Source organism: Centroberyx affinis, unplaced genomic scaffold (genome assembly GCF_046629955.1).
Source record: "Centroberyx affinis isolate AG114_WGS23_722 - 3 ecotype Tasmania unplaced genomic scaffold, CSIRO-AGI_Caff_v1 ptg000153l_1, whole genome shotgun sequence".
NCBI classification, from domain to species: domain Eukaryota; kingdom Metazoa; phylum Chordata; class Actinopteri; order Beryciformes; family Berycidae; genus Centroberyx; species Centroberyx affinis.
Genome location: NW_027278850.1, coordinates 28518 through 53641, shown reverse-complemented (window position 1 = coordinate 53641; position 25124 = coordinate 28518). Strand labels below are relative to the sequence as shown.

Genomic DNA, 25124 nt, shown 5'->3' with positions numbered 1-25124 from the left:
TTTTAAAAAATGTAATTTTAGTGAAATAAGATTGGATCTATGAGGCAGGTAAGTTCAACAAGTTCAAAAAGTATGTTTGCATTTGAATAGGGCAAGTATAAAGTAAACATTTTGCCATGCAATTTGATGACATTCACTTAACATAAAGAGACAGGACAGGACAAATCGGGGCATGTGTGCAGGTGTGATCAGGTTAGAGAAGATTTATAGTCTTAATGTCCCCCATGTAGAATTTCCCAGCTGGTCTGGGGGTTTGAACTGGGTCACAACTTTGCTTCACCAACCTTCACCCCACTCCCATGCTATGTGAAATGAAATATTTTGTTTATAAAGGTAGCCTATGTTTACAACATGTTTACAGTCGTGGCTTGTTAAACATTTTTGCACTGTGATTTGTATAGTCAAGACATTTGTACAGTCATCATAGGAGCTGTTTTGTGCATACTTTGTTTATTGAATTTAATTACTGAAAATGTTTGCTCAAGTCTTAAGATATGTTTAGTCCATTCTGTTTTTTGTTTTTTTTGGTCTGTCAAGCTGTTGAGTACAGGTACTGCCAGGTGCAGTATGCACTTCGGTATGGAACGACACAGCAGCAATTACTGTAAAAATTGACTTTTTCAGACAGTAAACCATAAATGTAAGAATGTACAGCAAATGTATAAAAATTGAGCAGAATAAATCAGTTATTGTTTTGATCAGTTGTGGAGTAGCCTGTATGCTAATATCTGTTTACATTCTGTTTCCTCACGATGTGAAAACAGAGAAGCCAGCAATTGTTTGAGACATAATTTCTGCAGGCTTTTCATTTAATATATAAATACTTTTAAACTTGTGTGTAACCATTTCATTTGTTGTATTTACTGTGCCATGCAATAAAAATGGTTATCTCAGAGCCTGGTTATTTTCATTTTTTTTCCATTAATGAAATGTGGGGGAAACGAACAGATTTATGTCAGATATCACGTCTATTGCCTGTAGGATTACTTATTTGTCTATTTCAGGGCTCTGTTGACTTGTATTATAACATCATTTAGAATGGTCTAGTAGTAGGTAAGTGTAATACTTAATTTGATGCAATTGAAGGAAAAATCGAACCTAAAACAGAAGTAATTTTATTCCTATGCAGCAGTGTAGTGGTAAAAAGGTGGGTAGACAAGATTTATGTCACCCTAAAAAGTTGTGTAAACTCTATTCTGCAAATTAAAAGATGAAAAACTGAGTTTAGATGGTTTTACCTTACACTGCATCCTTGTTCCTATGATCCTGGACAGGTCATTCAACATTTGTGAACACTAGCTTCTCCCATAGCCATAAACAAGACTGCCAAGACTCATGTGTGATGTAATCAAGAAATGTTTAGACTATAGGCCTACTGTGTAATGACGGGAGACTGAATTAGTGGGCTGCAACAAGCATCCTATGAGTCAGTGGAGCAGCTTTAGAGAGTGTGTCTCATAGGCTTACATCACACATTAGGAGTGGTAAACAGAAAGAAGGGTGAACTATGACCTCCAATCTGTGATCATCATAAGGCAACAAACCACCAAGCAAAGCAAAGAGTTAATTATAGTTTCAGAAACGAACTAACTTATGCTTATTTCTATATATTTAAATCATAAATTTGATACTATTTCCTATGGTGATTAAAAAAAAAAAAAAAAAGTCAGCTAAAAAAGATGGGTAATGGTAATGGGGTAATCCTTACCCTTCACTGAATCCCTGGATCTGCAGATTAGGGCTGAATCTGGACTGGCAACAATAATGTTTACAACAAATATTATTCAAATTGCCCCCGTGAAAACAGCGGATAGTGACTTTAATGGCAGTTTACTAGGATTCCTAATTTCGGCATTTCCCCAGTTAGTTTTGTATAATATTTCATCTACTCTTGCGCAGTTACCACTCCTTTTAGATCAGCGCCGACGCAGCAGCGCAATTCTTGGCACGCCCCAATGTTGATGTATTTTGTAAGGTAGCTGTCTCGGTTCATGGTATTGTTGACCACAAGTTACACAACAAGCTCTGTACGGACAGCGAAGTGAGGGCGCCACAACGTCACTTGGGTTGACATAAAAATTAAAAGAAAACTGCTGTTCGCTAGTGAACTTGCACTAGCTGACGGACTCACAACGTTATGTTTCCAGCTAGCAGATATTCCGTTCAAGGTAAGTTAGCAAACATCAGCTAGCTAACATTTAACCGGCTTGCTTCGGTGGCACCAGAGATCAGCTGTTAATTCATTTTAGTGGCAGTGTTGTCAGGTGTATCTACACGATTTGCATGCTAACTTCAGCCTGTTATCAAGGGTCAAGTGCAGAATAATTTGCTGCATTCTTAAGGTTAGATTGGTGGCTTTCTACAACCGCTAGCCTTAGCTGACGTTAGCATTAGCCAACAGCTGACCATTCCCATTTGCCTTAGCATCAAGCTAAAATGTGGGTTAAAGTTTAAGTCAGATATAGGTCACCTGAATAGTGTCCTTGTCCCGTTTTATATATTCAATTTACACTTGATCGAATACATTTTGAAGTGGTTATTAACTTGCCATGGTTATGACAGTTACCTTGAAATGTTTTGCTGTTGAAGAAGTGGTTTTATTTACAGCATTGTACTTTGGATTTAGCCGCTGCCAGCCAAGTTTAGCTCTGCTAGCTCGCATGCTGCTACTCCTGCAACCTACTTTGTGACAGCTGCTTAACATATCCATAACCATAACATTTTGGGATGTTTTTTTTTCATCTGTTTTTGATATGACATGTTTCCATTAGCCCTCTTGGTATTTATCGCACCTGCTCAAATTTGTAAATTTGTAAATCTTCTTTCTGTGATTATGTCATTGTATGATTTCATCACTGTATTTTAGCACTAAGCAAACAAACCCAGCCAAACTAAACCAGAGTGCACAGTAGGATACAACCACATGGCCACCAGTTTGAACTGGTCCTGACTGGGAGCTGGTCTCTCTTGCAGCCCACAGGTGTATCAGGCTATTGAAAACAGTCCAGGCAGACCATGCTGCCCCTCAGCTGTACACATCTGTACACAGACGGACTTGCTCTTCCGTCTCAACACCCCGAATTACAACACACTACACCATCCACCCTCGGGATAAAGATCCACGATGGGAAGGTAAGACACTTGCATCATCCTGAATTGTCCTGAGGCGTTTTCAGAGTCACTGTAACTGTCAAGTGCAAAATGTGCACAGATTGGTCTTGTTGAGGTTCATGTAAGGACATATCGGCCACTACAAGGCAGATAAGTGCATACTGTTGTTAGATGTTTAGATTTTGTTTACTTACTTGTGTGTGGATGGGAATCTGTGACTGTGCCCCCTGATAGCTTCTATTTCCTGTTTATTTCCATTTTTGGCTTCTCCGTATGTATGTATATGCCATGACTGCTTCTAGTGTTCATACTGTTCATTCATACACAGGGCCACAAGGCTACTGTGCCAACAGGAAAACTCGGCAATTGTTACTTTTTACTTAATTACTTATTTTATTACGTCAAAGTTTGTGAGTTCGTAAGTAATTTATCTAAGATTCATTACTCATGCCCTGCTGAAGTGTTCTTGAGCAACATACTGAATCCTTGTTCCAGAGGCACTGTTCTGTAGCTGACACTGCTCGAACCTGCCTGTGGAGGGGGGCAAGAGAAAAGAGAATTTCCTATACAGATCAATAAATGCCAGAACTCTCTTTTTGAGGAGGGGTACTGCCCTGTGAATTCAGAGCAAAACAATATATAACTTTAAGTAGAGATGCACCGATTGCAATTTTCTTGGCCGATTCCGATTTCCGATTTTTTAAAAGTCTGACCTGCCGATTCCGATTTTGGCCGATTCCGATTTTCTTTCTAAGAACTATAATTGACAGCACACACAAACATTTTTGTACAGACTATTACTATTATGGACTATTATACAACAGATAGTTCCGACCAAGCGATCTGATTGGTCAACTAGACATTTAGAACGTGATCAAATCAGCATGACAGCACACCTAGCCGTGCTCATCACTAAATATTACTCCGCCATATTATCATACAATATATTTAAATATAACGCTACGCTAACTCTGTTCAGCCTTGATGTTACCAGACGCTCTGCCATCCATCAGCTGTGCCGGTGAGTCGGTGACACGGCGCTACTAGCTTAAAAATACATGTGAAGTTCGCGGACATAGCAGCTTAATCTGTCCATGGAAAAAATATTTTTTTCAGCAGATATCTTAGTTACAACAAGATTGAGCTAGCAAGGCAGTTTTGTGTTTATATGTGTGGTATTTATTCAGTTTAGGAAATCCCGCGATCTCTAGAAAGCATTAGCTCAAGTTGGCTGGCTGACTCAACAGGGACTAGAAATCGTCTCTGTTGCAGGTCGTTACTAAGGCTCCGCCTACTTGCTGGAGTAGTAAACTAGGTTCCATTACATAGGAGTCTACTGACGTGACTGATCATTTTCCAGTTATTAGTCAGACCCCATGTATTTCCAGGGAAACGGAGATAACACTAGCAAACTTTTTTTTATTTTGAGAGCGAATTGCCCCACAATATGAATACGTTTTGTTTGTATCTTTTATTTTGTTGGTAACTGTTGTATAATCGCAATATTACACTCGAGGGTGTGCGTTACCGTCATTATTGGCACGACAGTGATGCGGTCAGTAAGCATCACGGTAACGCACACCCTCTCGTGTAATATTGCTTAATTACAGCTGAGTTTTTACCGTTGTCTTGAATTTGACTGGCACAGAATCGGATATATGAGACTGATCGGCCGGTCACCGGTCATGGCCGATCAGCTGAAAACCGGCCGATTCCGGTCACCGGCCGATCGATCGGTGCATCTCTAACTTTAAGCTGTGCATCCCACCCATCCAAAATCTACTCCAGTGGTGGTAGAGGAACAAAAAGCATTTCAAGAGACCAAACACTACCTTGAAATTCCTCCCAGTTCCAAGGCTTGCTGTGTTTTGCGCTGCGGGACAAGTGTTTCACAGACTCTGTACGTGCCTCGCCACCGTGCCGTGCCGTGCCACCATGTAGATATGTTTCTTTATTTCACAAGAACTACGCTCAAACATAGTAAGCTTAAGGTGTTGTTTTTTTTTCTTGTTTCTTTTAAATCTGATCAGACCGGGGTGAATTTCATTGAGATTTTCCTTAACCATTTATTAGCCATTGCCTTATTCCGGTGGGCCTAGGGAGCATTAACGTTTCAATTGTGCGTCACTTGTGTGGGTACATCTATTTTTGACTATACGAGTCGACTCTGAAATTCTTGTAACTACTCAATTTTTTTGAAAAGAAAATGCCATCCCCAGTTATTATTCTGCTGAGAATAGAACCCGTCCTAGCAGTTTTGGTGCCAGGCTTTTCTCATTGAGCCACACAGGTCTACATTTCTCCTCCTAAAATAAAGCAAAATTAAATTAAGATGCAGTATTCCTATTTTTTGTTTGTGAAATAATGGTTTCTTTTTGGTCTCTTTTCAGGCATAGAGATGGAGAGGTTTGCCGATGAGGCTGATGTGGTGATAGTAGGTGGGGGCCCTGCTGGCCTTTCAGCAGCCATCCGCCTCAAGCAACTAGCCAACGAACAGGGGAAGGAGCTGCGAGTCTGCCTGGTGGAGAAGGCTTCTCAAATCGGAGCACACACGCTCTCAGGGGCCTGTCTGGAGCCCACGGCCCTGAACGAGCTCTTTCCTGATTGGAAGGAACGAGGGGTAAGTGTCAGTCTCTCAGACAGCAGGGTGGGAAATTCTTTCTGATCCACTGCCCAGTGCGTCTGGTAGACTCCTAAATTCTACCAGCCACTCATGGTCTTTACCAGCCACTTGTAAAATAAGATAAAGTGTCAATATGATGCATGGTCTGGCTAGATGGTTCGAAGACCAACCAGTCGCAAATCTTGCCTTGCTTGTCGTGTCGCCACTTCTCATTTTTTATTCTTTGACCCCTATGCCTCCTCCGTCGCTTGCTGCTGTGCACTACCTCTCATTATCTGTGTCTGCTGCCTCGAACTCCAATACTGTGTCACCACATTCTGCTTCCAGTTTGACAGTTATCGAACCTAATCAGGGTAGACAAGCTAAACTAATGTAGTGGGTGGTGAGGCTGCCCTATTTAATATTTTCTTTGGTAAGAAGATTTTATATCAAAACTATTTGTTTTGAAACTACATTGCTACATTGCAAGTACGATGCAAAGGAGTGGTCATGGGAAGCAAAGAAAGGCATTGGGGGGGATGGCTGGTGGGTGTTAATTTCCCACCCTGTCAGTGAGTGAATCAATCAATCAATCAATCAATATTCAATGAATCATCTGTGATGGGAGGTGCCCACATGATAACCATAATAATATATCTCCTCTCACCCACCTTTTCCTCTAACAGTCAAGATGGGTTTCTACATAAATTACATCAGATCCTGCATATTGGTTAAATATCCAGGAATGTATGCTGAGCATGCATGCTCTATTTCAGCAATGCCAGCAATGCGAATGTGCATGAATGAACTGTGCTGTAACTTTATGTGAGTGAATGTCAAATTCATTCACATAAAGTTACAGCACAGTTCATTCATACATATTCGCATACACTTACACACAATCACACTTGGGAAGGGTGTTTGTGCATGTGTTTGTGTTAAGAGTGTCTCATGGATTCCTAGCCATACACCCCAGCAACATGTGGGTGTGAATGTTAAATGCAAGTGTACAGGCAAACCCTCATGAAGTCTCCCCAAAGCAGAATAAAAATACCCGTTGTGCTCTTACCTCAGGCACCTCTGAACACGGCAGTAACCGAAGATGTGTTCAGCATTTTAACCGAGAAATACAGAATTCCCGTCCCCATCTTGCCAGGTAAGAGCTTGGTTTATCCAGTGTGAATAAAAATGGTATAAATGTGCCTTAGTTTGTGAGCTCCTCTTTTGACCTGACCTGGTGTGTTCAGATTCTGCCTCCCAGATGGTATTATATTGCAGTTTATACTAAAACTAAATATAAGTATTTTCCATGTTGTCAATGAGAAATTTGCATAGTGTCTGTAAACATTATTGATTTAATTACTGTAGGTGGAAAACATGCTCAGAACAAAGTATAAGGGAATATAAACTGACAGTTAACTTTGACAGTTAATGGATGCAGCTAGCAATATGCTATGTTATCTGGGTTGTTGTGTTGCAGCCATTTAACAAGCTGACTCAATCACCGTCAGCAGAACTACACAAACTCTAAAGAAAGTCAACGGGTTAATTTGTTGGGGGGTTCATCTGTAAACATGGCTTGCCTAGCAACAAACAAGCTTTGCTTTGTCCTGTTTCTCCTATTATGCTGCCAGAGTGTGTGTGTGAGCATAGCCCCAGTCTCAAACTTAATTGTTGTTGTTGTGTTTTTTAAAGATAAAATGTCTGCAATTCCATCCAAGTTAAGTGGTGTACACAAGGGAGTAGATGCCTTTCTGAATAAACACAGTATCTGTACTTTGAGGGAGAGGAACCGAGAGGCAAGTTTAGCACAAGAGAGAGAGATGTGAGAAGCTTGTAGCCTCTTGTTGAATTGTGTTTTTCTCTCTCTCCATTCACTGCCATTGTATGGCAAAACAGGTCTGAAAATCACACATCTAGCACATAAATGAATGTGAACAAAGCAGATTCTGACAATATATAAAAAAAACTAGTCATTCTGCTGAAATGTTTTTAAGTGAATTGCTTTATGTTGTTGTACACAAAAATCCGGTCGGAAGAATTTCAGTGTTACATAGGGCTGCAACTAACGATTATTTTCATTGTCGATTAATCTGTCGATTATTTTCTCGATTAATCGATTAGTTGTTTGTCTATAAAATGTCAGAAAATGGTGAAAAATGTGGATCAGTGTTTCCCAAAGCCCAAGATGACGTCCTCAAATGTCTTGTTTTGTCCACAACCCAAAGATATTCAGTTTACTGTCATAGAGGAGGAAAGAAACCAGAAAATATTCACATTTAAGAAGCTGGAATCAGAGAATTTTGACTTATTTTTCTTAAAAAATTACTCAAACCGATTAATCGATTATTAAAATAGTTGCCGATTAATTGATTAGTTGACAACTAATCGATTAATCGATTAATCGATTAATCGTTGCAGCTCTAGTGTTACACTTGTTCAAACTGAGTAGCACTAGTACTGATCTGATGCATGACTTTCCTTGGTGCCTGTAGGTTTGCCCATGAACAACCATGGTAACTACATAGTGAGGCTGGGGAACTTTGTGCGTTGGCTTGGGGAACAGGCAGAGGAGCTGGGAGTGGAGCTGTATCCTGGATATGCTGCAGCTGAGGTAAGCTCTCCTTTGCAGTCCTCCTTTACTGTTCCTTTTGACAGCTCAAGTATCTTTAAACTGTGATACATTTTTTTTTTCTTGTTTCTCGTAACGGTCAAAAATGTGAACTCGTACGTGATATCTCAGACCCCACTGGTCCAATTTTGACGAAACATGCATGATGCATTTTGGCACTGTGTTCTGGTGTTTAAGAAATTATACTGATGGTGGCGCTATAATTAAAGGTCAAAATTCAAAACTTTGAAAAGCTTTAACTGGTCTGATTTTGATGAAACTTGGATGGGATGATGCTTCTTGTTACTTATTGGCCCAATGGGTGCTTACATCTTTCGTGGGGGAAGACATGTTCATTTGTTTTTAACTCAGATTTTTTTTTAAATACTTTTTCTGTAAAGCAGTACAGCAAGAAAAATAACCAAACCAAAAAAAAACACAAAACTTGTCTTTCCCAGCTCTTATTTCTTCAATTTCTCCATTATATCTGAACATTCAAGGAACCGAGCAGTATGTTTTTTTTCTGGGCGTTTTCTGACTTTGAACTTTGCACTCCTTACAGCTAGTTGATTGTAATCTAGGAGTTTAAGCTTGTTCAACTTCTGCATTCATTATAAGTCACCCTGGGTAAACAGAGAGCTAAATGGCAAAATATAAAATGTTATTCAGGAATTAAAGCGAGAAAGCAAGGTCAGCATTTGCATGTCAGTTCAAGGTCTGTGTGGAGAATTGCTGCACATTCTGTCCTCTAGAGATGTTACTGCTTCATTTTCAATTTTTTCCCCATGCTGGACAATAATTAAAACTACATTCATGGTTGTTTATGTGCATTAATTGCTCATTATTATTTAAAACTGGCTATGTCTCACTTGAGTTATCATCACAGGTCCCAGTGATCACTTGTTCAGCCAGTTTAATTAGACATGATTACAAATCCCTCTCAGCTTCAAGTGTTTACCCTCCATCTGTGTTTCTTTTGTCAAGGTTTTGTTTCATGAAGATGGAAGTGTAAAAGGAATCGCCACCAATGACGTAGGCATCGCCAAGGATGGTTCACCGAAGGTATTCTCAGAAATTCAGTCAATAACACTGAGCCAGTAAAGTCCCTTTTTAATTTGTTGTTGAATAGCCTGCTGCATGGAAATTAGAAATACAATATTCGTTTTATATAGTGGTCTGTGCAATATGGAATGGATCCAAAGAGGAAACAAAACTGACAGAATGAGCACATGTTCCCAGTTCTTAGAATGTCATCACATTTCCACAAATGCCACTTAACACCAGGGTTAAGCTCTGTATAATATTCAGCTGCTTATCTCCATAGTTAAGTGTCCTCTACTCTTCCCTTTTTTCAGGATGTCTTTGAGAGGGGGATGGAGCTCCATGCTAAAGTCACGCTGTTTGGAGAGGGCTGTCATGGCCACTTGGCTAAGCAGCTCTACAGGCAGTTCAACCTGCGGGAGAACTGCGAACCCCAGACCTACGCCATCGGCCTCAAGGAGGTAGCGAACTCAGCCTGCGCTCATCCAGCTAATTGGAGAGAGAATAGGTCACTCCATATGTGGCTTGAATTTAATTTCCCCTTAATGTAGTTTGATTCATTTCCAATGAGAAGAGTCAATTTAAAATAGAATAAGGCCTCCAAATAATGGTTGGTTACTTGTAGAACAGACTAACAGAATAAACTAATAAAAATGCATTTTGCTGATGGGTGGTGCAGATTCCGGCACCTTGATGTCATGGTCAAGTAGTTGAAAATGTGAATGAGTGGACTGAATAAATGAATATTCTGCTTGTTGCTAACAGTCTGTGTTTACTTTTTTAGCTGTGGACGATTGATGAGAAGAAGTGGAGGCCAGGCAGAGTGGAGCATTCGGTGGGCTGGCCTCTGAACAGGAACACATATGGCGGCTCCTTCCTGTATCACCTGAATGAAGGGGAGCCGCTGGTAGCCTTGGGCTTTGTGGTGAGTGTGAGCACATTCTTGCAGTTGATGTAAACACATGTGACGGCTGGACGTCATGCAGGCAATGTATAACCTCAGAAAAACTCAGCCTTGGGCAATGCTGTATACTATGGATCTTGCAGGGGGAAAAAAAATCTCACTTTTTAAATTGCATGCTGTCATGTTTGTACAGTATGTGTGGTGTAGGTGTGATGACTTGAATTGAAACACAGCTTTTAAATGTGCAACAAAGGGGTATTTTTACATTTTAAATTATAATACAAGTCCTCAGTGAAGAGGAAAACTGATGAACCACTATGAGGTGGCGGTGCATTTGCTTATGAAGCAGTAACACAGAAGTAACGAAGGAATCCATCGCTGATCCCTCATGGATTCGTCCAGTTGCACACGTCTGTGCAAGTTATTGTGAAGTTCATTGTCTTTGGTGTTTACAGTAACTATGATTAAACAAGCTGGTCTTTTCCTCCCCTAGGTCGGCTTGGACTACAGCAACCCCTACCTGAGCCCCTTCAGAGAGTTCCAGCGCTGGAAACACCATCCCTCTGTAGCTCCCACTCTGGAGGGAGGCAACAGGATCGCATATGGAGCCAGGGCCTTGAATGAGGGAGGATTTCAGGTGTGTGCATGTTACATGCAGGATGCATTATTCATTATTGATAAGAGTATTTATAGCACCTCTCAAGTGTTGTAAAACAAAAGGATAAAACAAACATAAAAATCAGATAAAACAATAATAATCTTTTAATCTATTTATAGCGCACTTTAAGCACTATTGATTTGGCTTTGTTGACAGCGATATTTTCTCAGTCGGCATACATCATATTGAACACTGACCAAACTCTTAAAACCCAGGCAGGAGATGAAGGTCTGGGAAAAGTAGAATGAAATGTAAATTGGTCAAGAACCCTCTCCTCTTCCTCTCCAGTCTGTCCCAAAGCTGACTTTCCCTGGAGGGATGCTGATTGGCTGCAGCCCCGGTTTCATGAACGTACCAAAGATCAAAGGCACACACACTGCTATGAAGAGCGGCATGCTGGCTGCTGAGGCCATCTTCCCCAAAGTCACAGCTGAGAGCCTGGATTCAGAGACCGCAGGTAACCAAGACCCATTGATGATGATAACGATAACTAGGTTTGTATTGCATTTCACTGATTCTGTTAAGGACTGTAGCTTGTTAAGACCCACTCGGTAAATTTCATAAACTATATTGGACTGTTAATACTACTGTAGCATAATGAGAGCAGTAACAACGTATCAGTTAATTGCAGGTTTTCAGTTGTATTAAAAGAATTAAAAACTTCAAACATTTAATTCTCAGCTTAATTCTCAGATTGAACAAAATGAACAAGGAAGCTGAACAAGCAAATGAATAGTAGAGCAGAAAAGAAATTACAAATCCTTCCATTTTACCAAACATTAATCTTCCAGGACTTCATGTACCCGAGTATGCCGAGAGCTTGAAGAACTCGTGGATCTGGAAAGAGCTGCACGCAGTGAGGAACATCAGGCCATCCTTCCACAATTACTTTGGCCTGTACGGTGGCATGGTCTACACTGGAATCTTCTACTGGATCTTCAGAGGGAAGGAGCCGTGGACTCTCAAACACTGTGGTAAGTTTCCTTACAGGAGTTTATAGTGCTGCGGACGGGAACAGGTGGGAACGGGTGGGTCGTGAATCAGCTGTGGGATGTTGAATCCTCCTTAAAAGTTTCAGCACCAATGCCGAAAAGCACCACTTAACTATCCTTCAGTTCAGCACCACACAAGTGGATAGTGCGTAGGCGGATGACACTCCCTTCCTACTTTGAAACTGAATCCATTATTCCCATTCCCCTTTCCCCTGACGTAGGTTGTAAATTAAAAGGCAATGACCAGAAAGAAACCTACAATATTCATGTTTAATATCCATTACACAAGACTAAAAGAACTGTGTAAAGATCACAACAGAATGAATAAAATCACTGTAATTTATGACTCCATATCACGGTTGTTTCTCAAGTTGCTAGAATGTTTCAATATGATGTTGCAGGACAAAAATTTTCAAGAGCAGTTAGGAACGAGAGGAAGCTTTTAGAGTGCAGGTCAGTTTGAGGTCAGTTTAATGCGGGAGTGAGCAGGAGGAGCAAGGGCACATCACAGCACTGTAAAAATAACATGAAAACGACATTGCAATAGGAGAATGACGGTGTAGCATCCATGAACCTGGAGAGGAACAATGAGTATTCCATGTACAATGGAGCAGTATGGATTTTCACTGTTTAGTGTGTTACTGTCGGCCTATAGCTGTAACGCCACAGTAAACCAATGATTTCTCTTTGGGAATACGAGGTCATCTTATCTCAAATCAACCTTTCATAACTGGCCATGCTGGGTTTGTCTCAGGCCTCGACGCAGACCAGCTGAAACCGGCTAAAGACTGTACACCCATCGAGTACCCCAAGCCCGACGGCAAGATAAGCTTCGACCTGCTCTCCTCTGTGGCCCTGAGCGGCACCAACCACGAGGGAGACCAGCCCGCCCACCTGACCCTGAAGGACGACAGCGTCCCGGTGGCGAGGAACTTGTCGATATACGACGGGCCTGAGCAGCGCTTCTGCCCTGCAGGTAACACCGCTAACACCACGATCACACCTACAGGTTTTCTTTGGTCTGAAGCATAGCGGGAAATGTTTACTTTGTTGCATTGTGTATTTGGCCCGTTTAGAATCACACCGACCACTTACAAGTGAACCAGGGATTGTAAACCTGTTATCCTGTGAAGTTAGAGATTTTGGCAGCAGGCGAACCGCATCACAGTTCTCTTGGAAGAGGAGCGAGAGACCTGCATTTTCAGGCGTCTTGGTTTGTTTATTTGGTGCTGCCCAGAGTTCGATTAAATCACATCAAACATGTTTGGTGTTGCAGTAACTTGGTTATCTCCTGAGATGATTGCAGGGCAAGAGCTGTACTGAACTCAATTCTTAAAACTGCAAAGCAAAAGATATGTAGTTTAGTGTTGAAAATGAGTTGCAATGATTTAAATTTAAATGATCTATATTTTATTTTATAGATGCCTTATCACTTAGCAAATAATATTTCCCGTCATGTCAGATATTTAATATCCTGTCTTCATCCTTTGTTTACACAAGGTCTCGAGATAAATACACATAAAACTTGGATTAATGCCACAACCTCTGTTTAAATTTTTTTTCATGCGACTCCCAAACAAATGTGTTGATATCTTAAACAATAAATAGAGCCTAGTGTTTGCAGTTATCAAGTCAGGCAGCCTTGCAGTCTCGGGGTATTGGCTATGTCTATCTCATTTTCACACTCTAGGTTTTCAATCAACAACCGCCAAACTCCATTCTCTCTGGGACAGTGGCTGCCTTTGAATTCTCTACAAACTTTGAAATTTAATGAAGATTAGTCAGTCGCTACACTAGGAATGGCAACTGAGGAGGAGAATGCAGCGAGACAATTATCTACTCTTTATGCCCTACAGAGGCCAGCCATGACAAAGAATTGGGGAAACTGGATTAAGTAGGCCTCAAGCACAGCAACCGCAGCAGAAACTATCCTTAAGCAATGTAGCTTTGTGTTAGTATTTGCATTAATAGTTTTGATATGGGGGGGCCGTGGGGCGGCTGTGGCTCAGGAGGTAGAGCTGGTCATCCACTAATCAGAAGGTTGGTGGTTCGATCCCCGGCTCCTCCAATCCGCATGTCGAAGTGTCCTTGGGCAAGATACTGAACCCCAAATTGCTCCCGATGGTTGCGCCAGCACCCTGCGTGGTAGCTTGCCACCATCGGTGTATGAATGTGTGTGTGTGAATGGGTGAATGTAGGCATATTGTAAAGCGCTTTGGATAAAAGCGCTATATAAATGCAGTCCATTTACCATCCATGATATTTAGATATGGAGTTAATATTGGTAGCTGGCATGAATTAACAGTTCCTCCAGGAATTTGTGATTGGTTTTAGTTGCAAAAAGCAATTCTCATCAAATATTGTAAGGACAGGCAGTAACAACAGCTGGAACTCATCATGCCCTTTTAGAAAATTACAAACTGCTACTTGTTTATCAGCACATTTTATCCTAATCAAAGCACATGTCAAATTATTATAATTTTGCCCTCTGACTCAGTTATTGCTAGAACCTTCAAATTAACCACAGAAAGCAAACATTGTAAATTGCTTTGCATATCTTTTCAGACTACATTTCTGGTGACTGTCACAGAAACCTGAAACCAAGAGAACTGAAACCCTTACAAAGTTAATGGAAATGTTTGTGTTTACGGTGTACGGTGCTGTGTATGACTTGTTTCCTAACTAATTTACCCACTTCTCACCCCTGACCTCCAGGTGTGTACGAGTACGTTCCCTTGGAGACGGGAGATGGGATGCGATTGCAGATCAATGCTCAGAACTGTGTCCACTGTAAGACCTGTGATATCAAGGATCCAAGCCAAAACATCAACTGGGTTGTGCCTGAGGGCAGCGGGGGACCGGCCTACAACGGCATGTGATCATCTGTGGGGGTTTTCTGCTTTTTTTTTTGAGGGGGGGGGGTTTATATCATGAGGACCTAACCACAGCAGTAAGGTGGCTGTAAAATATGATCCATTCAGTATTGGCTGCCAGCTAATGGCGAGTGTGCCTAAATATGAAACTAAACATCACCATATAGCTGTTGGAAAAAAACAAATCTGCAAAAGGTACGCTTTACAGAAATGAAAAAACTTGTATGCATTTTCACATGGAAGCTGTGTAGTTTGGAAATTATACAATGGGGTTTTAACAGTTTAAAATGGCCCCAGGGGTCATGAAACTTAGTAAACAGAAATAGCCACATAAACTTGAATTCAAATTAGAAAAACATCAAAATTTGTAGTTTTGTGTTTTTTGCAGCACAGCTTCAATATCAATATTCAATACTTCACTATGGGCATTGTAAAGAGGGGTTTAAGACAAAAGTGGCTTTTGTTTATGTATGGCTTTGAAAAGTGAATGAATGTTTGACCAACTCAAATACTTAATATATTATATTGCTATGTTGTGAGCAGAGCAAGCAGTGTTGTGACCATGGATAGCATTTCCTTCAAAGCCCCCTATAATGGAACACAAAATCAGAGGAGCTGTGCCTATGTTTAGGTTTATTTCATACAAGTTTCATTCAAGTTATTGCAGGTATCTTTTTATAATTAACAGCTTTTGATCTGCAGGATACTGTACATAATGTCATTAGCTCATAGAATCACTGTTAATGAATAAAGAACACTAGACTGTCTGTTTATTCTGACATCTGTAAAAAAAAAAATAAATAAAAATGATGGACTTGTGGTAAAGTGTACTGCATCAAACAGATTAATATGAAACTATACAACATACACAACTTTGCCTTTTCCAGCTGTTGAACCACTCGACAGTTTAAAAACCCCAGGACAAATAAATGGTGGAAAATCAGTTCTTCAGAGTAATGCCGTCATTATGACAGTAACGCATTACTCAAAATAATCACACAGTGAAGACACTTGTCAGTATGCTGACAGGCCACAGCTTGCAAAAATCAATTATTCCCTTCTATCAATTTCTTCAGTGAGAAATGTGCCACTCGAAAAAACATAAAAGGACCTGCCAATGAAAACATTTTCAACCTTGTTACACAACACTCCCTATCTGACTGAATTGGTAGTGCGGCTTCCCTTGGAGAAATGACTTCAAATATTGATTAACAATAAACAATTCATCACATAATCTGGTGAAATGTTTATGCAAACATTTTGGCATAGATTTTCTTCTCTTTCTCCTTCTCCTCCTTGACTTTCAGCTGGACTCTCTTCATCTCGTTGCCGATTGCTATCAAAAGAAGGCAATTTCAATTGAATTGTCAGACAAGAAGCTTAAGATACAAGTGAATCGATGGGCCAAATCTGTGAGCACGGCCAGTCTGTGCTGGATGACTTGCCAGCGAGAATGGTGAGATTTCTCACATTATGCTTTTGATTTCCCTGTGTCTAAATTGACAAGATTTGTCTGCCTCTCTGGACATTTTGCCAATTGAATCTTTATTCTTAAAGCCTGCTTCTCAAGGCGCAGACAGCATGAAATGCACAGTTATCACTTGTCTCCTAGCCAGCAGCCAATAAACTGGAGCTTAAAATATCAAAAGAACAGTGCGACACTTTCAAAAGCAGAGAAGAACACTCAAGTCCCACCCAGTGCACAGTTTGTCGGCTCACCAGTTGAAAAACTAAACATCCCAGGTATGATGACAAAACCTATCTATTAACTGGCAAACAGACTTGTACATTCCACATTCACTGGACAATATGAGTTTTTTGTAATAAAATACTTGAATAATCAACACCATCAGGGCATTTTTAGGAACAGTTCCAAGTGTCCATAGATATCAATACAACCTAAAACACGTTAGGCTGACTGACGCATGTCCAGCATGGTGGGTTGGACTTCTTTACTAAGCCTGTTTATGTCTCCTGCTGACAGCCCTGAAACGTATACATTATTAAAACTTTTCTCCCCATAGGTGAGAGCTGGGAGCAGAAAAAGATTGTTAGGACCCACACAATATTAGCTGTCCTTTCACTATTTATGAAAAAACTGACATCTCCAAGGGCATTTTGGATTAAAGCGCCTTTTTCTCAGAATAAATGGTGAAAAGGCAGCTGATAGTGTGTGGCTTTTAACAATTTTCCAATGAGTCACTTTCGACCAAGCACCTAGACTGTGTATCTGATCTATACATGGCTGGGAACAGAGACACAAAGTATAGTTATCGTGTGAGATTGACTTCATTAGAGTGATCTTTGATGAGTGGTATTATGTTTTGAGCTGTAGATGTGCTTTTGTAGGCAATTACAGTACAACATCACTAACCCCTTGACGTGTTGTCGAATATTCTGAGATTTTAAACTAAAGTAAGTTAGGCTAGCAATTTCAGTCCAAGTCTTTGTCAATGACATTCAACCCAGAGCTGTTCAATTTGGCTCCTGTGAGCTCTATAAATACTTGGACAGTGATGTTTTGCCTCCATACTCTTATGTCAGATATGAAATGATAAAATTACTTTAGGTTAAATTGCAGAATGATAATTCTTATTTGAGGGTATTTTCACCCATACTGGAAGAAGAGTTTAAGAACTAGAACCTGTTTTCTTCATGTTCGTCCTTAGGTCACTAATCCCTACCTTTCAGGGCCCCTAGTATTTGGATAGATAATGGACAATAACGTCTAGTAGTCTTCAACCCATAAATATCACCAGGCTCTTAAATAATGTTAACATCAGATTGTCTTTTCAGCCCTTTCAGCTTTAGAATGCATCTCTGAGGATTCAGCTGTGACTACACTTGGCTGTCAGTCACACCGAGGCTGTAAGGAAACACTGGATCAATAACTAAACAAAGGCCTGGGTTATTGACACTGATTCTTCATGCTCCTGTGACTGAGCTCAAAGGTTTTCATGAATAACTTGTTTCTCCCTACGCATTTCCCCATAGAAGGAACAAGGACCACAAGGACCACAATGGAAACAAGTCCAGGACTTTTTCCTGCAATCCTGGACTATTTTTCTTCTGTATTTTTCTACTGTACTTGCATGATATAGATTTTTAAAGTGTTCCTGCAAATAACCTAAACTAAAACTAAGGAAATTAGAAGGGAGAAGCAAACATTTAAATGATTCATTGCATTTGTGGCAAGCCATTTCTTTGATGGAGGTAACAAATCACAGCTGGGGAAAGATAAACCTAATTCTGCCTAAAATTGGAGAAAAACTGAAAAAGAAAACTTCCCCACCTTTGTCCTCTGGAGTTATTTCCTGAGCTTTCTTCAGATCAATCTGTAATAAGTTCAGAAAAACAATGTTAAGTCAAACAGACCCAGACTGCTCAATATTGACTGCACAATTTTGTCTCGTCTCAACCACAAGGGCATTGAAATTAAGTGTTATATAAATGAGGAATTATTACTTCTATGTGCCATGGGCTTAACTATAACATGTTTGTTGCTTTTACATCCTAAAAATGTAATCTGACATAAAATTGAACAGGAGAGTGATGAAGCTATTTACCTGGCCCTGGCTGTCATGTAACCAATGTAACCAGTTATGGGAGTTCATTAGATGTGGACAAAGCTGTTCACGAGTAGAACTTCACATGTACTAATGTCAGGGTGGGAAATTACCATCAGCCCCCCATAAAATGCTGGTACATTTTGGTTGTGGCTGAATCAATCAGCAACTTAAGTGGGTAATCAACCATCAGTTGAAGGACCTATACATTTCTAAAAAAAAAAAGAAAACTCTAGTGGCTGGTTAGTATTGGGGTTTACCAGTCAGTGTGTCCTGTATAGACACAAAAAATAGTTTCCTGTGCTGCTAATGATGTATGAAACATATAAAACCAATAGAGAATGCATATAGATATACGTTTTGAGCTGTGTGAATACAGAGCTGTTTTAGTGTTGAATCCAATACATCCAGCCCCCAGTCTGATATTTTCATTTCTCGATAGCCACTTTAAAGACAGACAGAGGTGGTTGTGTGGAGGTTACCATGGCTTTGTTGTATTCCTTTAAGCCCTGCCAGGCCTGGGCCCTCCGGAAAAGTGCCTTAGTGTTGGCCTGGTTCAACTCTAGGGCCTGAAAGACAACAAACACACACACCATTAACATATGTCATTTGGCAAATGCTTTTATCCAAAGTAGGGTTAAGCTGATATCGGTATGAAGATACATCTGGCCGATATTGGCCAGTCATGATAAGATGATTTCTCCCTCAGCTCAGCTACATAAAAATGGTCTGTATAACCTGCGATGGAATTTTATCCTCTGTGCACATTTTATTTATTAATTTCATTCTTCCATAATGCTTTTTGTACATTAATTATTCATTTAAAGGCCAAATGTATCCCAGAGTTGCCTCTACCACTGACTAGGTGAGGTGGGCCACCCTGCCTTAAGAAGCTGCTAACCCTTAAAGAATTTCATGAATATGGGTTACAGTCGAGTTGATTGTCCCATAGTTTGTTTGTTTTATTGTTATGCACAAATTGCAGAAGGAGGAAACCATCTGAAGTACTTGGCATTTACACAAGGGTTAAAAAGTACATTGTTAAACTAAGTTAAATATACAATAAAAGGTTGTTGTTTTGACATGACAATGGTCAAATTTAAAGATATAGAACATTGGTACAAAATATCAGCTACCAGCGAATTCAGTCTAAAAATAGTGTGTGTGAGTGTGTGTGTGTGTGTGTGTTTAAGTTATGGTCTGGCCTTACCTCATTGCAGCTGTCGAGGGCATCTTGCCAGAGCTGCATCTTCAGCTTGCATGCCGCCGTGTTGAGAATGCAGCTGAGAGCGATGGGCTCCAACTTCTGCTGGGCTTCCTCCTCCTCCAGCTGCTCTCCGCTCATCTCCAGGTACCTGCAGGAGGAAAAATCAAGCACACTTGATAGGAATGGAATTGGATCATGATGACTTAAGATTGGTGTGATAGACTCACTGTAAGTATATTGCCATCTGCTATTAAGCCGGGGTCAAATTGAAGTCGAAATTGCAGTGACTATTTTTAAGTGTTCTTAGTCCTGGAGGGAGTCTGTTGTGCCAGAAGACCCAGGATAGCTCAGTCCATGTTCTGATGCTACTTCAAAAGTATCTCAAATGTAGTTGACAGATGTCTGTCATGTCATGTCTGCAAGCACCAAATGCCGGTAAAATTTGTGCTTGGCGGATAAATAAATGAGGGTCACACTGCTGCCACACTGGCCGGTAACTTTTTGAAAAGGTGACATTTGAACTCCTTAGTTATATACAGTTTTTGGTCTTTGCCTATTCTCAAATGTTGTCCCTGCTGGCCACTGTACCCTCTCTCCAACTGTGAGCCAATCAAATTACAAAATAGTAGCATCTGAATTTCTGCAAAATTTTCCTCCCGTTTCTCCACTGTCCAAATGGTTAACTATCCTAACATTAGTTGAGACTTAACCTTGTCCCATATGACAAGCCACTTCATGATGCATTACAAATTGATCCACTGTATAAGTGAGTGAGTAAATTTAAATTACTCTTGTCTCTTTATTGAAAGTTTCACACAGTACCTGATTCTATAGAGGAACTAGCATTGAAAACAGATAGGGTGACATATTTCTATGAAAAAATATGTTAATCATTATGGCTGGCAAAAATGATTCTTGCCACGACACTAGGTGTAATATTTATAAAATGTCCGTAGGTCATGTAAGATAATTGAATGCGTTTACATGGATACTAGCAAAGTATGTGTCTCCGATTCTCACTCATGCTCAATGAAAGTAACTGTGTAAGTAAACCACATCCATCCAGTACTTTACCTGAGGGCTTTGGAGTATTTCTTGACTGCAGACTGCCAGTCCTGATTCTTAAAAAGGTTGTTCCCAATATTCTTGACATCCTCAGCAACGGACAGGACTTTGTCAATCTAAAAGCCAAAACAAATTATAGTGCAACTGAAGACCTTCACTCACAAAATCTGATACCTACTTCGACAACTGCTGGTATGAAAGTAAACCCCTGAATGTAAATGGGGTTTCTACATGAAGACACTACATCCAGAGGGTCTTAATGAAGAGTTGTCTCTCTCGTGCTTTCTGTAACCCCTTGACTGTCTCTCTCTCTCCCCAGGGCCTTATTCTGTAGCCGTGCCCTCCATCCTTGTGGATTTGTCATAGATTATTTTGTATACTTGTATAGCTGCCTATGTATTCATGGAGTAAGTCCTGTATGTGAATTGTATCTGACATTCTTCTATAAGCCAACCTATTTCTTCTTAGTAGATAGTATAACAATGTTTGAGCTATTCTTAATATATGATTATCTGTATATATATTTTTGTATGGGTTGTGTGTATTTCCTTGTAGGCCTCTTGGCCACAATATGGCTAATGGGCTGATTGACTGATTGATTCCACCCATCAGCCTCATTCCTATTGGCTGCCGCTAATAGGCTGGTTGCCTATTTAGAGCCAACATGAAAAACATGGAAGTGGTGCTGATGATGGTCTGAGGACCGAAATGTTCACCTTTTTTCTCACTTAGTCACTTTTTTTCACTATGTAAATAAATGATCTATTTTTGCATCCAATGAGCCTCAATAGTTTTTGTCAGTATGCAGGCTTTTTCTGATTACATCAATAAATACGCCACACAGATTTATTCAACAATCCCTAAAGTGTGGTGAGGTGTATACTGACATGTGTAAAGGTGCAATCACACCTACAGTTTGTTTTCTTTAGCCTGAACCATAGAGGCAAAGTTTAGTTTGTTGTAGTTTTGCTTTGGTTCATTTAGGTTCACACTGCACAATTACAAGAGAACTAGGGCTTGTAAAGAAAAGTCACATGGACTCACAAGTAGCCTTTGGACAGTGTTTTGTTAACCTGTCGTCCCGTTATGAAGCAAATGTAGCATTGTTGCCAAATGTAGCATTGTTGTCCCCCACCCAAACTAACCAAACTAAAGGAGTAAATGCTCCAGAGTCTGAAAAAAGCAATCCAGACGTGCTTGACTTGAACACGCCCTAAATTTGCCTATTAACTGAGGGCAGCAGAGCAGTCTGAAATTATTTCCCAAAGGAAGAGGATTTATCAATTTCCTTTAAATGAGTAGTTCAGCCAAAGATCAAAGACCTCATGGATACTTACATCTTTGAAGTCGACGTCTGAGTCCTCAGGGAAGTCTGGGTGGGCGTCCCCTGACCCGTCGCTTGGTGCCAGGCCCCATTCGTCCCCGTCCTTATGCTCACCACACTCTGCTATGACACATGGCTGCAAAGACAAACATCGAGAGAATGACGTCTCTGGGCAAAAGCGTACTACATTTAAGAATCTGATGCACGGAACACACACTGTGGGCCTGTACAGGATCTGTGCTTGTTGTTAGAGTAGGTGGCAGCTTTGTCAAATGGTGGATCTTATATCTCATTTTGGAATGAAACTCTTCAAATACATGTTGTTCTGGAAGACATAGGCCTATTTACCTTAACAGGGGCGTCTTCTTTGGTATCGATGTCCTCCAGCATTTTCACCAGCCCCATCCCTTTCAGCACCTGTCCGAAGACCACGTGCTTCCCGTCTAAATGCGGTGTGGGGACAGTCGTGATGAAGAACTGGGAGCCGTTGGTGTCTGGCCCTGCGTTGGCCATGCTTAGCAGACCCATTTTGTCATGCTGTATGTGGAACAAAAGAAATCATCACAAAAGAGAGAAGAGAGCACTACTAGCATACACAAAATACAAAACACCCTGAAAGGTGCTGTTTGGCAATTTCAATGTCATCCAAAAACAAGATTATGAATGCATTTTTTTAAGAATATTTTTTGGCAATCACTGTAGAGAGACAGGAAACACTGGGAGAGAGAAGGGGGAATGACATGCAACATAGATCCCAGGCAGTTACACAGTATGCACCTTAGCCAAATCAGCCACCAGTACACCCTGGATGAATGCATTTTTAATTACATATAAACAAATAGTTTGATTTTTATTCAAAAGTGAAGACATCCTTAGTGCTCTTGATTTACCCCAAAAACCTTTTTTGTTTATAAGCATATCTGTTTACAATGTACCAAAGGCAATCGGTAAGATGCTGGATGTAGAAACCAGATGACATTGCAGACCCTGGGAAGATAAGGCTAATTTATTGCAATGGAGTCAGCTACTGGGGATTCAAATGATAAACCCTTTACCTTGTAATGGAAGTTTTCATCCGCAAACTTCTCCCCATAGATGCTCTCGCCTCCAGTGCCGTTATGGTTGGAGAAGTCTCCCCCTTGGATCATGAACTTCTTGATGACTGTCATTAACAAATTGACAGTCAAGTTACTTTTCAGAGATCCTCATGTTGTGCCATACAACAAGACTCAATGTTGATGGTGCTTTAGAGTGTCTAAACACAAGAGTTAAAGAACGAAGGACTCATTTATTCCCACTGAAACTAGACCGCTTGATTTGTGAAATGATATATAGCGTCTAATGATGGTATAAGAATATATTTTGCACTGATACGCAACTTTTTATTCCACTATATCAAGCTACTGAGTACCTGTCTGGTCTTATTGACTGATCTTTATCTGTATGGTATATGCTGTGGCATGTGTTGTTATTGTGTATTTTAATTGTTAACCATGTCTGTAAACCAAATTGCTTTTACAGGACAATAAAGCTTTCAACTGAATTGAACTGACCACTTTACCTCTAGTGTCACGCTGAACTTAAGATGTTATTTCTCTTTGGTAGAATATTTTCACTCTTCAGCATGCACACTTCCATGAGAGTTCAGGAGCAGTTCAATCTTAAATATTAGCTGCCCTGTAGACCTACTGTCCAGGATTTCTCCCCCGGTCAAAATATAAAAAATTTAAATTGCAAAAACATTAAGATGTCCTACCAAGGTGAAATGTCACCTTAACTTCACCTGTGAATGTTACTTACTTCTGTGGAATGGGCATCCTTTGAAGTGCAGCGGCTTCCCAGTGGATTTGCCAGTCCCTTTCTCTCCAGTGCAGAGCGCCCGGAAGTTTTCAGCAGTTTTGGGAGTAATATCAGCAAACAGCTCCAGAACTAATCGGCCAGCTGGGGACACACAACAATTCAATATACAAGTTCAGATTCTGAAAGACAAAAACAGCCTGTGGGCAACCTGAGAATGGTCTGGACCGAGACAAACACTACCATACTTGCTTTCAACATGAACCAAATCATTCTGTTGTTACTTGACAATACAGATGATATGGAGCTGGATATTGAGGTATAATGAACGCGTTCTGGCTAACCTAACAGAACTATAATAGTGTATCTTGTGCAACAATTAGGCCTTGCCAAGCTACAGTAGAATGACATAAAACATGCCATGCTTGTAGTGATAGCCAATTATTCATTTACAGCCAGTGGTAAGATTACATAACATTAGGTAAATGATGTTACCCACCACATGCATTACTATTTAACCATTAGTATGCCTATTAACGCTATATTACAGTGGTAAGACTCATTACTTAGGTTAACAGTCTTAATAGACAAGTCAACCACACATGGTTCATTTACTCAGACAAGCTCTCTATCGTTAAATGAATACCATTTCTTTGACTCGATGCTAGCTAACATTACGATAGCCTTATTACAAGTACCAATAACGATATTTTTAAACTGGCTTATTCAGTTTTTACGGTTTAACTTTCCGGCTAGCTGGTAAATGAATCAGTGTGTTTCTCGAAGTCGCTAGAATGTATGAGCCAGGACGGTGCTAAGCTAACGAGGCTAACAGTTAAACCGGCCCATAATAGCTGACGGTAAGTTAAAATGTCCTGACCTCTTTCTTCACCAATGTCTACATCAAAGAAGACACGGGGGTTTTCGGGGTTTGAAGGCCTGTTGGACGGTGTTGCGTGAGACATTTTAAAGAAAAAGGCGATTTAAGGCTATGTAGCTAAACCCACGGTACTCCCGGCTTCAGATCAGTGTCAAGTCACCAAGAATGAAAAGACGTAAAACTTCCGATCAAACATTTCAAAATAAAGCTCTTTTTACATATTGCAAACTTGTTGTTTTGTAATACAAAGTACCACAGTGACGAAAGCGTAATGGATATATTTAATTTGGAATTTGCAGTTAAGGAAGATACAAAAGTGCGGTTGGTTGTTTTCCCCTCATAAATATCCTTTTCACGGCATATTATTAAGCGTAAGTGTAAATAGAACTGTGCGCTTAAATAAAACTTCCGGTCATAATTTGCAAAATAAAACCCTCATTAACGAACATTATGTTGCTTGTTTTGATTATTGCCAACGTGAAAAAAAATATTT

At 40.3% G+C, this 25124-nt stretch overlaps 2 protein-coding genes across 2 annotated transcripts; one reads left to right on the top strand and one right to left on the bottom strand.

Moving 5' to 3' along the window:
- The first annotated feature begins 1983 nt into the window (after positions 1-1983).
- Positions 1984-15264, top strand: etfdh (electron transfer flavoprotein dehydrogenase). Its single transcript, XM_071532572.1, has 13 exons — positions 1984-2168; positions 2974-3132; positions 5502-5731; positions 6788-6869; positions 8209-8327; positions 9309-9386; positions 9680-9826; positions 10150-10290; positions 10763-10906; positions 11216-11384; positions 11719-11901; positions 12674-12895; positions 14635-15264. Exons 1-13 carry the CDS (start codon positions 2138-2140, stop codon positions 14796-14798), a joined length of 1869 nt encoding a protein of 622 aa, XP_071388673.1. The 5' UTR covers positions 1984-2137; the 3' UTR covers positions 14799-15264.
- Positions 15265-15408: 144 nt separating this feature from the next.
- On the bottom strand, positions 15409-24781 carry ppid (peptidylprolyl isomerase D). The gene is made up of 10 exons (XM_071532583.1): positions 24632-24781; positions 23755-23895; positions 23010-23116; positions 22303-22491; positions 21968-22090; positions 20640-20746; positions 19569-19713; positions 18841-18927; positions 18085-18127; positions 15409-16128 (listed from the first exon to the last, which is right to left on the bottom strand). Exons 1-10 carry the CDS (start codon positions 24714-24716, stop codon positions 16040-16042), a joined length of 1116 nt encoding a protein of 371 aa, XP_071388684.1. The 5' UTR covers positions 24717-24781; the 3' UTR covers positions 15409-16039.
- Between the last annotated feature and the right edge of the window lie 343 nt (positions 24782-25124).